Consider the following 12,026-nt stretch of genomic DNA (forward strand, 5'->3'; position numbering starts at 1 on the left):
TTACCCACCTTTCATTTCATTTCTTTTTTTTTGGGGTCGGTCAATCAATCACCGTCCAAATTGTTTCGTCTATTATTATAGTGCGGCTGATTACTTGCAGAGTGAATGAATGGACCGTGCACGACCTTAATTAAAGAATTGAATGAAGAAAACACAAAAATTGATCGTGTTATTAGTATATTTTTTTTTATCATATGGAGCTCAGTAATAGCGCGTCCCCAGCGCTGGGGTCTGGGGGCCATCATGGTGGATAAGGATGCATGTTTCAGCAAAAATTAAAGAAGAGAAATAACATTGATATTTTTATTACATTTGCTAAGTACGTACGGTATTAACTTGAAAGTAAAATAAGGGCAAGCCCCTGGTAACTGTGGGTCGGTGTGAGGGCAATTTTTGGTTTCTTATTTGGGCAGTTTCCATTATTGATGATCAGTTGCATGTGCGTCAGAGTTACAGATGGAGGAGAGGAGGGAAGCAGAAGCAGAGGCGGTGCAGGGTAATTTATGAGGCATTGGTTTGAGGAAGTTTTGCGACACAATGTGGTTGGGAGTCGTGATGCCACATTGAATGGGGATCAACTACCAACGAAGGACCGCCTTTGTGACGGATCATGAAAGGGCCATTCCATTACGTAGATGGAGCAAGACTAGTTACAGTCTTCTTTCTCCCATGTCTATCCATAAAAATAATAAGCATAATTATAACTGCAATACGTCAGTCAATTGCCATGTTTTCTTCTCGAACTGCCTCACATCATTATTATAACAAACTCTACATAATCTTAATGGCGACAATATAATAGCTAGGACAGAGGAGGGCTTAGTGATGAGATTAAGGGTGTAAGTGGATCGATAAGCGCCTCGAATCAAATTGCAAAGAGTAAAAGAGGGAATAGGAAACCCCAATTTCAGAAACAGAATATGGAATTTTGAGTTAAATGTGTCATCGTGTCGACTCATTATATTGCGCATTCAAAAATGACGCCTTAGTCTTGTCCGTGCACCTGTGTGCGCGCGCCACACTATTTGAAGCCTGAAAAATTAAGCTTACCCTCATCGCCCATTTGTTCTGTCTCCTTGTTTTTGGATTTCGCCCCCTTCCTAATAATATTGCTCAAAATGCTTTCCAAGAACAGTGCAATACTAATAAAAGATATATGCTGATGATCAAATGCTCGAGTTATAAAAAGCCTCCGCTCATTAAAAAGCAAAAACAGATAGATGATAAAGTTAAAGCCCAAACGATCTAGCCCGTTCTTTGTCTCCATTATGCATAAAGATGAGGGGAGAGACGTGGCGTGAGGAGGACCCGAAGAGGCGAGGCTTTGATATTAGTGAGCCCAACCTGTTCTCGCATATCTGTTGGTTGGTTATCAGGAGTTGCAATATCAAAGCCATGCAGCAGATTGGCGAGTGTGAGTTGCATCATCAAGAGCGCAAATGAGACACCAGGGCAAATTCTTCTTCCTGCACCAAAGGGAATCAGTTCAAAATGCTGCCCTCTCAAGTCCAAATCTTTGTGAGTGTTTAGGAATCTGTCCGGCCTAAACTCCAATGGGTCTTCATACACACGTGGGTCCCGATGGATTTTTGAGAGGTTGGTCAAGAGATGGGTGCCCGAGGGTATGTGGTACCCTGCCACTGTGCAATCTTCCATAGACTCGTGCGGCACGTTGAGTGGTGCGGCTGGGTACAAGCGCAGCGTCTCCTTCAGGATGGCTTCCAGATACGGCAGGTTCTTCAAGTCTGATTCTGACGCCAGCCTCTCTCCCCCAACTTGTGTGTCGATTTCATCTACGGCCCTCTTTAGGACTTCGCGATTGTTCACAAGTAAAGACAGAGCCCAATTGAGTGTCCCTGTCGTTGTGTCCGTTGCCGCTAAAATTATTGCCTGCAAATTTCCCATGCCACCTTTTAAAACTGGCCTTGGTGAAAACCAGGCATCCACACAAATTAAATTATTCTGATGCCATCTATGTTTGCTTCTGCGTAATGATAAACACACGGACACGCGCACGCACCCAGCTCGCAGCATGTATCTAATTAATTAATATCTTTATCTTTTTTTGGGCGGAAAATAATATCTTTATCTTATTCTTAATAAGGATAGGTAGATATATATAATTCTAAATTTCATTAATGAATTTTCGCTTATGACAATAATATCTCTTTTTTTAAAAAAATAAAATAGAATATCATGAATGTATATGATGCGGACAAAACAAATAAAAAGCACAGAAGCATGAATTAGGATCTGAAAAACTTGTGTGGATGACGACTTTAAAATCCCAAAAAATAAACATTGAATATCGATAAAAAGAAAGAGGATTAGGACATATGTGAGAGACCGACCAGGCTTGTGGCCTTGATTAGAGTGATAGAGTCGCGGCCATCAATCATTTCAGCTTCACCAGCAATGGAAAGAAGCACATCCATGAAGTCGTCGTGCTTAGGCTGGGCTTGCCCTGAACCGGAGCCCCTTTTGCGTGTGTGTTCATCCAACCAAAACTGAATAAATTGTTCTAATTCGTTTGCCGTCTTCTTCATGGCCTTTTCTTGGCCGCCCAAATCCAGCCACCTCATATACGGCAACGCATCTGATATCACGAATGCTCCGCTCAGGTCGAAGAAATCCCTCAATGTTTTCCGAATCCTTTCATTCCCTTCGGTCTCAACAAATCGTTTTCCGACGACCATTCTATACACAACATTTAAGATTATGTCTCCGAACCATTTCTTCATCTCGCATGACAGAGGCACCGCTTCTAGATTCTGATCGCTACTGTTTTTGAACTCTGCCCAACGATCGTAGGTTTCCTTCATGGATGACTTAACCTCGGACTCTCTCACGTGTCTGAGCATCTCGAGGCGATGGTTGGAGAGGACCTCCAGCGTGGCAATCTTGCGCACCTGACGCCAATAATCTCCGTGGGGACTGAAGCCGATCATGCTGAAGTTATAGGCCATGACTTCGGCAGCCAAGAATTTGGGACGGCTAGCAAAGGCTCTATCGTTTACAGTGAAAAGTTCCTTGGCAATCTCCCAACTGCTCACAATCAAGGTTGGGTGAACACCAAGCCTTACGGTGAAGATTGGTCCGTATTTGTCGACCATGTTGCCCAAGGTGATGTGCGGTGGGTCTTTCCCGCCTAAAAGGTGGAGGTGCCCAATCACAGGCCACGCACCGCCGGCTTCCGGTGGTGGTTTTCTAGCCGTACCGTTGTTTCTACGATGGCTTCTTGATATGGAGAAAAGAAGGTAGAGAAAGAGCAACAATCCAAAGAAGGTAAAGGGAGTGACTGATTGCTTGGAGATTGTCAGGTCCATGGTCGTGGGTATAATCTGGGATCTGGTGCTGTGTATGGGTATGTTGTAAATGTTGAATGAAGCAGATGGAGAACAGGGCGGCTACTGATATGCTGATTGTTGATAAAAGTGAAAATAAAAAGAGAGAGTTGGTCCGCCGTATTTGGTTGTCGAATTCCATTTTCGTCCCGCAACTCGGCGCAGGTTTGGGTAAAAGCCGGAGGTCTTAAGCGTGCAGAACCGGAGCCACGAGGGAGAATATGGGGCCCACTTCGTTACTGGCTGGCATGTCTTACGTATGGTGTTCCGTGAGTGTTCTTTTTATCCTTTTGTTAATTCATAGTCAAGGAAGTGTTTGGATTACTAAAAAAAGTGCTTTTCAAAAACACTTCTCTATAATATTAAATTTTCATATATTTATTTGTATATTGTATAAATATTTTTAAAATTGTGATTTTGTTTCTGTCTAAATACTCTTAAGATAAAAATGATCTTGATAAAAAAAAGGATAATTGAGCTCAAGGATACATTGCTTGAAATAATTATAAATATTATATTTAGTTTTTAATACTCCTCCGGTCCTAATTATAAGACCCAATTGACTTATTTGAGGAGATTAAGGAAGTAAGTTAAGTTGGTTATTTATAATAAATAAGTGTTGTCATTCCTAAAATATCCTTGCTAATTAAGTATATTGGCTAAAACTATCATTATTAGAAGGATTATCTTGGAAAAAAATGCATAAATATAAGAGACAAAATGGATTGGGGTCTTATAATTAGGACCAAATAAAAAGTCAAATGGGGTCTTATAATAAGGACCGGAGGAGTATAAAAGCTAGATCACTAATTTATATATTTTATAAAAATTTGTTAGGTTGGTTATTTATAATAAATAGATGTTATTTTTCTCAAAATACCCTTGTTGATAATGTATATTAATTAAAACTACTATTTGATAGAACAGTTAACATGTGTAATTATTACGATGACTACTTTAAAAAAATAAATAAATATGAGAGATAAAATAAATTATGATCTTATATTTAAGATCAAATTGAAAGTTAAACTAAGACTTATATTAAGAAACAGAGGTAATATATTACATCTTATATTTAAAAACAAATCAAAAATTAAATTAGGTCTTGTATTAAATAACGGAGGTAGTATATCATAATATATTTTTTTCACATGTTATATCTCACACGCATATTATTTTTTTGGAAAAAAAATTAATTTATAGAACCTATCCTAACTTCTCTAATCTGAATTTAATATTTAAATTAACTATGAGTCGTTGTTTGTACAATGAACTTACTATTACTTGTAGAAAAAAAGCCTAATTAGTGTCCGATTGGAATTTGTCAGCCGCAATAGTGTGTCACACCGCACGCCATCTCCCGCATCTTCCGTCGTTTTCATGTGTTTGTTGGCACCCCTAATATCCTTACAACGAATTCAATTCAATATTTTGGGTGGTGATAAACATTAGGACGCGACCATAATCTAAAACCATATATTTCAGGTAAAAAATTGATGATCTTCAGGCCCAAGAAAAGGGTAAAAAGATGATGATCCATGTATAGAAGCCCTATTTACTTATATTTTCCAAAACAAAATTCTCTTATACAAACTTCCAAATCATTCACTCCTCTCAATCAACCATCAGCATTACATATAAAATTTATGTTGTAAATATCAATTAATTATTGTGCAGGGAGACAATTAGACTTAGATTCTTCAATTAAACTAATAACAAGAATGTGATTTATTCATAACAATAATAATGAAACTTGGCAAAAGAATATGAGAAAATTCCAAAAAAAGAGTCAACATTCTAAATAAAAATTATTACAAAAACATATTGTCATTTACTTTTCAAATGTAGTCATGTTCGTAACGAATATAATAACCAATACTTATATGAAATTTTAAAATTTGACGGTTATTTTTTAGGGATTTTCTCAAAGAATATATACAATAGGCCAAAAATAATGAGTCACGAAAAGCTTCCACTCATTAATTAGATATTTATTCAAACTTAAAAACAGGTCCATATAATAAAAGCCAAAGCTAGTTGGTTCATATATTACTCTTCCGGTTCTTAATATAGGACTCAATTGTTGAGTTGGTTTTGGTCCTAAATATAAAATCTATTTCTTATATTTATCAATTTTCTCTAAATTACCCCTATGGATACTCCCTCAACCATAATCAAGTAGAAGAGAAAGAAGAGGTATTAAGAAAGATAATTATGGTATTTTACGAAAAAATGTGTCACATTTCTTATAATTAACTAACTTATCTAACTTTCTTAATCTAATCAAATTAGTTAAATTAATCTTATATTAAGGACCGGAGGAGTATTATTTTTTTCTCCGTCAGCCATACAGGTGAGAGGATGAGAGACGAGGAGCAAGACGAACTTGGGACGGCTAGCAAAAACTCTGTCGTTCGCGGTGAAGCATTCCTTGGCAATCTCCCAACTGCTCCCAATCAGAGTTGGGTGAACCCCCAGCCTCATAGTGAAGATTGGTCCATATTTGTCGGCCATCTTGCCTAAGGTTATGTGCGGTGGCTCTGGCCCCGCCTAAGAGGTGGAGATGCCCTATCACTGGCCACGCGCCGCCTGCTTTCGGTGGCGGTTCTCTACCCGTAGAAAATAATCATCAAATAAAAACGGTAAATAATAAAATTAAAAATAACAAGTGACATTTTTCCATGGTATTTAAAATCAAATCAAACTAGCCGGTTCAAACTAGAAACCAACAAACCACCATTTCAGACTAGAAATCAGGAAACCGCTGTTTGTCCTGTCTGATTTTTTTTCCAAAATCAAAGAAAATCTAGTCCAAAACAAGCCGTCTTGGATCAGTGTGACTCAAACAGAATCAGGGTAACCCCTGGATTAGCGGGTTATTTTATTTGTCTCCCCCAAACTGTGACATCACTCCATTACCAGAAGAAAAAGACGAAAGCTTACAGAAAACTGAGCGAGAGAGAGAGAGAGAGAGAGAGAGAGAGGCATGTGCGAGTGAAGAACAAACTGGAAGGAAAAAATGAAAAATTATTTAGAAAGAGAAGGAGAACGATGAGAGAAAGAGAGAGAAAATGAGAAACCAACCAAGTCTGCGCAGAAGATGAAAAAAGACAAGGAGAGGAGAAATAGAAACGGAAGAAAATAGGTAAAGAAAGAGGGCTTGTATGTGGGAGCTGGTTGAACCTAATATTATCAATGTCAAATCTGTTCCTACACTGAGAAAAGACAAAGTTGAAAAGCTGCATAGAGAGATTGAATGCATACAAAATTAAATTTTCAATCCTGATTTTCCGTTTAGTTTAATTGCTTAGTTGATAATAAATTAATTATATTGAATGCATAGGTATAATAATACGTCTCAAGTAAAAAAAAAAAGGGTATAATAATAATATTCTTCAGGTCCTAAATATAAGACTCTTTTTATAGTATGTATAGATGTGTTATATTTAGGACTAGAGGAGTATATGTTTAAGAGATACCATGTAGTCCTTACTCTGACCCAAAAAATTCTCTATATTCCAATTTTTTAACAGTTTATTTTTAAACAAAATAAAGTTTATGTATATTATAAATTATTTAAAATCAAAAGATTTTAAGGATGTACATTTTTATTAATAAAAAAGTTAAAAATTTGTTAATTTTAGTACTTTTTTTATTATTTAAAATTGTTTATATTATGATTATGCTCTTATATTACTTCTCCGAGCTTATATTTAAGATTGAAAGAGTATTATTTTATCTAAAATATTTACTATACAACTAAAACTTACATTATTTTAGTTATGATGTATCTGATCTTAGTTTGACTTCAATCTAACGTACTGATGTTTAACTTATCATCTCTGCCGGTTTATTTTATATATATATATATATATATATATATATATTTAACGGTTGTGTATGGAATTTGTTGACAGGGAATCAGAATTTGGCCGTATCCTCGTATGGTCAGCACAGAATTCCGCCAATGCGCCTTTCGGCGCAGGGCACCTTATGCACAAATCATCCACATGCACGTGTCCTCTTCGAAGCCGCATGGCCCTGATTTCTTGGCAATTATCTTATTCATAAGTCGCGTGATCATTATCACAGTACAATAGTACATAAATAAATTAATGATAAAAAAGTATGATTATTAAATTATATGTAATTGATGATCTCAGTGACAAACATGTGACCATTGGGCATTTATCTATAAAAGACGATGTAACTAGCTTGCATTTTATGGGAAAAAATTACTATCAAACTGTCAAATAATCGGATACTCATATATCATGACATTATGATCATACGAAAGAAACAAAAAGTTATTAAAAGCCTCATATTGACTTGTTCTGCTCTTGGCTTCGCTAGACTACATATCCTATATTACATGCTAGTTTGGTTATATGTTGAGAGAGAAAAGACGAGAGGTGTTTATTTATTAATAGTGCATGTCTCAAGTATACCGATATATGCAGCTAACATGCAGGTGCTATCATTATTGCTTGATCCTCCCTTAATGTCTGGTTTTATCCGTAGAGATGAGGAGGGAGACGTGGGGTAAGAAGCACATCAAGTGGTGAGGCTTTCATGCTGGTGAGCCCAACTTGTTCTCGCATGTCCACTGGTTGGTTATCAGGGCTTGCAATATCAAAGCCATGCAACAGATTAGCAAGCGTGAGTTGCATCATTAGGAGAGCAAATGAGATTCCAGGACAAATTCTTCTGCCAGCTCCAAAGGGAATGAACTCGAAATTCTGGCCTCTTAAGCCTAAATCCTTGTGGGTACTGAGGAATCTCTCTGGCCGAAACTCCAGTGGATCTTCAAATACTCGTGGGTCTCGATGGAGTTTTGAAAGGTTGGTCAAAAGACGCGTGCCAGAGGGTACGTGATAGCCAGCCACAGCACAATCTTGCACAGATTCGTGCACCACACTTAGTGGTGCGGCTGGGTATAGACGCATGGTTTCCTTGATGATTGCTTGAAGATAAGGCAGGTTCTTGAGGTCAGATTCCACCACTAATCTTTCTCTCCCAACCTGCGTGTCTAATTCATGCACTGCCTTCTTTAGGACTTGAGAATTGTTTAGAAGTAAAGATAGAGCCCAAGTTAGTGTCACTGCTGTTGTGTCTGTCGCAGCCAAAATCAGGGCCTGCAAGTTTCCCATTCAACTTTCAATTTGGCAAAGATTAGCCCAAGTGAATGGAAACCAGGCAGCGTATGAGCACACATATAGAAGTATTTCTTTCGTTGGAGGCTGGCCTTCGAAATTTGCAATTCATAAATTGAATGCTGCTATTTGACATATCAAGTTTTTTTTTGGAAAAACTAACTTGCCAATCCTTATATTTTTCTTCAATTTTGAATTAGATCCTTGTATTTTTTTTTTCTTTTTATCCCATCCTTACTATTTGCTCCGTTAGTGGTACGAGTCCTTCTGTTTGTGAGACTTTGGATCTGCCGTTAGTTTAACTTGATTGGAGGTGACATGGCAATTTTAATTTTTTTGAGTGAGCAACCATCTTCCTATCTCAGCCTCCGTCGATCTCTCTCCCTCCTCTGCTCACTTCCCTCCAACCAACACTATCATCTCTCTTTTTCTCATGGTTTGTGTTCTCTCTCCCACCATCATAGTTTTTATCTCCTCTTCAAGAAGCTTCACAGTGTTTCAGATGATGGGGGGATAAGTATGAACCCTCTAGTCGAAACTCCATTTTTAGTGGCTCATAGTCTAGTGGCGAGGATAATTCCTTGCAACAAAGAGCAATTGACGAGGTGGAACCCCGTGAATTTGGTAGAAGATTGATTCAACAGCAGTCCTCTTGAAATGATACTCTTATTTGGATTCGAAGGGAACTTGGTGTCGGAGAGAATGGTGACTTAGTTAGCGACGGTGATGCCGTGGCTGTAGCACCAAAGGGGAAGCGGCGGTAGTTTGTGGAGGAAAAAGCCATCACCTTTCTGATCGTTTGGAAATGCCAGAACGCTCTCATTTAGATACAGCAAAGGGATGAAGTTGTTAATCACTTGCAGGCGAGCGTTCTTCGCTTTGTCAAAATCAAGCAGGGGGTCATAAGATGGAGGAGGAGGAAGCTCATCTCTATGAGCCGGCTGAGGTGCGGCGACTGGGAAGTATTGCCGTCACTGGAGGGGATAAAGAAGGAAAAGGCAGAAGCTCAAGAGGAGATAAAAATTATGATAGTGGGAGAGAGAACACAACCGATGAGAGAGAGATGATGGTGTTGGCTGAGAGGAAGTGAGTAGAAGAGGGAGAGAGATCGAGAGAGAGGCTAAGATGGAAAGATGGTTGCTCACTCAAAAAAAAAAAAAAAGCCACTTTACTTCCAGTCAAGTGAATCTAACGGCAAATGCAAAGTCTCACATATAGAAGGACTCAGACCACTAACGGAACAAACAATAGGAATGGGATAAAAAAAAAAGTGCAAGGATCTAATTCAAAATTAGGTAACATTATAAGCACTAGCAAATTAGTTTTTCCAAAAGAAAAAAATTGTAAGGATCTAATTTAAAATTAAGTAACATTATAAGGACTAGCAAATTAGTTTTTTTTTTTTTGACCAGCAACATATCAAGTATTTTGGATGGACCCCAAGTGAAGAAAAATAAAAGAATATAATTCAGTTAATTACATGCACGGACACGGATCCCCTAAGTTATTAATTTTTTGTCTGTATTGATAATTGATTTATAAGTTAACAACTAGTTGACTAATTTGAGTAGATTAAATAAATTTGTTAAATTAGTTACTTATAATAAATATATGTTGTCTTTACACAAAAAAAATATGTGTTGTCTTTATTAAAATACTATTTGATAAAATATTTAATATATACAATTACTATAGAGACTATTTTAAAAAATAGATAAATATAAAAAATAAAATAAAATAAAATCTTATATGTAAAATTAAATTAAAAATAAAACTATTTTTTTATGTTAAGAATAAAAATAGTGTTACGTATACGGGCATTTGATGCTATTTGTCCGCTAACACCCCCCCCTCGGGGGGCCCCCACTCCCCCAGGGAAGGAGCTTGAGCGTGTGTGCACGCACCTAGCTAGATAGAACTCCAATGAGTCAATGAGATGAGAAAAGTAAGTCGTCCTAACGTGAGTAGAAAAAACAATTGTGTTACGTATACGGGCATTGGATGCGATTGTGTGCACGCACCTAGCTGGATAGAACTCCAATGAGATGAGAAAAGCAAGTCGTCCTAACTCCTAACGCGCATAGAAAAAACAACGGAAAATTAAAAGGACTGACCAGGCTTGTAGCTTTAATGATAGTATTAGCATCGTGGCCGTCGATCATTTCAGCCTCATCAACTATGGAAAGAAGCACGTCCATGAAGTCACCGAGCTCAGGCTCGGCTTTCCCTGAACCGGCGTCCCTCTTGCGTCTGTGTTCATCCAACCAAAACTGAATAAATTGGTCCAACTCTTTGGCCGTCTTCTTCATGGCCTTCTCTCGGCCATCCAAATCCAGCCACCTCAAATACGGCAACACATCTGATATCGCGAATTCTCCGGCCAGTTTGAAGAACTCCCTCAGTGCTCTTCGTGCCGTTTTGTTCTCTTCAGTCTCATCTAAGCGTTTCCCCGCGACCATTCTAAGCACAACACTAAAGGTTATATCTCCAAACCATTTCTTCATCTCACATGAAAGAGACACTGATTGCGAATTCCCACCGCCTTCATTATTCTTCGACTCCATCCAACGGTCGTACGTATCTTTCATGGCCGACTTAACCTCGGACTCTCGCACATGTTTGAGCATCTCTAGGCGATGGTTGGAGAGGACCTTGAGGGTGACTATCTTGCGAATGTGACGCCAGTAGGGGCCGTAGGGACTGGTGCCGAACATGCCGCAGTTGTAGCCCAAAATTTCGAAGGCTAAGATTTTGGGACGGCCGGCGAAGGCTCGGTCGTGTACGCTGAAGCATTCCTCAGCAATCTCCCAGCTGCTCACAATCAAGGTTGGGTGAACCCCGAGCCTTAGGGAGAAGATTGGTCCGTATTTGTCGGCCATCTTGCCTAAGGCTATGTGCGGTGGCTCTGGCCCGCCTAAGAGGTGGAGGTGCCCAATCACAGGCCATGCGCCGCCTGCTTCTGGTGGTGGTTTTCTGGGCGTAGTTTTGTTTCTGCGGCTTCTTGATACGGAGAAGATAGCATAGAGAAAGAGAAAGAATCCAAGGATGGCAAACGGAAGGGTTGATTGGGTGGAGACTGTCAGGTCCATGGCCACGGTATCTCTGGTGCCGCTTAGTGGTTATGGCTCCCTGCAAAGTGATGAGAGACCGCTTTGAAATGATGTCATGCTTAAAGAAGAAATCTCTTAAATAATTAAAAAAATCAGAGTACTAACAAAATGGAGGACCACATGGCCGGGGGCACCTCCACATGCTAATTTTTAATTTTGTTTTAAATCTAAAAAATTGTGGACCAACGGACAACTGTCCCGAAAAACAAAGATTATTGTAATGTTTAGTTTAGATATTAGGTGCCTGTTGGGGGAGGGTTTAAGAAATTCTTGATAAGCATGTTTTATGTAACTCAAGGTAAAATTTTTCTCACATGCTTGTCTTATATTTTGTAAATCCTTATTAAAAAATTATTTATAAACTACTTATAAGCTATTTCAAACAGGTTTTAGATCTTGTATTGATTGATCCGGAAAAA

At 38.5% G+C, this 12,026-nt stretch overlaps 2 protein-coding genes across 2 annotated transcripts; both read right to left on the bottom strand.

Annotated features, from left to right (window-relative positions):
• Positions 1 to 1,104: 1,104 nt before the first annotated feature.
• LOC114735557 (cytochrome P450 CYP82D47-like) lies at positions 1,105 to 3,382 on the bottom strand. The gene is made up of 2 exons (XM_028923257.1): positions 2,352 to 3,382; positions 1,105 to 1,890 (listed from the first exon to the last, which is right to left on the bottom strand). The coding sequence occupies exons 1-2, from the start codon at positions 3,324 to 3,326 to the stop codon at positions 1,267 to 1,269; spliced, it is 1,599 nt and encodes a 532-aa protein (XP_028779090.1). The 5' UTR covers positions 3,327 to 3,382; the 3' UTR covers positions 1,105 to 1,266.
• Positions 3,383 to 7,759: 4,377 nt separating this feature from the next.
• LOC114735558 (cytochrome P450 CYP82D47-like) lies at positions 7,760 to 11,592 on the bottom strand. The gene is made up of 2 exons (XM_028923258.1): positions 10,612 to 11,592; positions 7,760 to 8,479 (listed from the first exon to the last, which is right to left on the bottom strand). Exons 1-2 carry the CDS (start codon positions 11,584 to 11,586, stop codon positions 7,856 to 7,858), a joined length of 1,599 nt encoding a protein of 532 aa, XP_028779091.1. The 5' UTR covers positions 11,587 to 11,592; the 3' UTR covers positions 7,760 to 7,855.
• Between the last annotated feature and the right edge of the window lie 434 nt (positions 11,593 to 12,026).

The sequence above is a fragment of the Neltuma alba genome, unplaced genomic scaffold (genome assembly GCF_004799145.2).
Source record: "Neltuma alba isolate B1F8T4 unplaced genomic scaffold, ASM479914v2 tig00013228_pilon, whole genome shotgun sequence".
Taxonomy (NCBI): Eukaryota; Viridiplantae; Streptophyta; class Magnoliopsida; order Fabales; family Fabaceae; genus Neltuma; species Neltuma alba.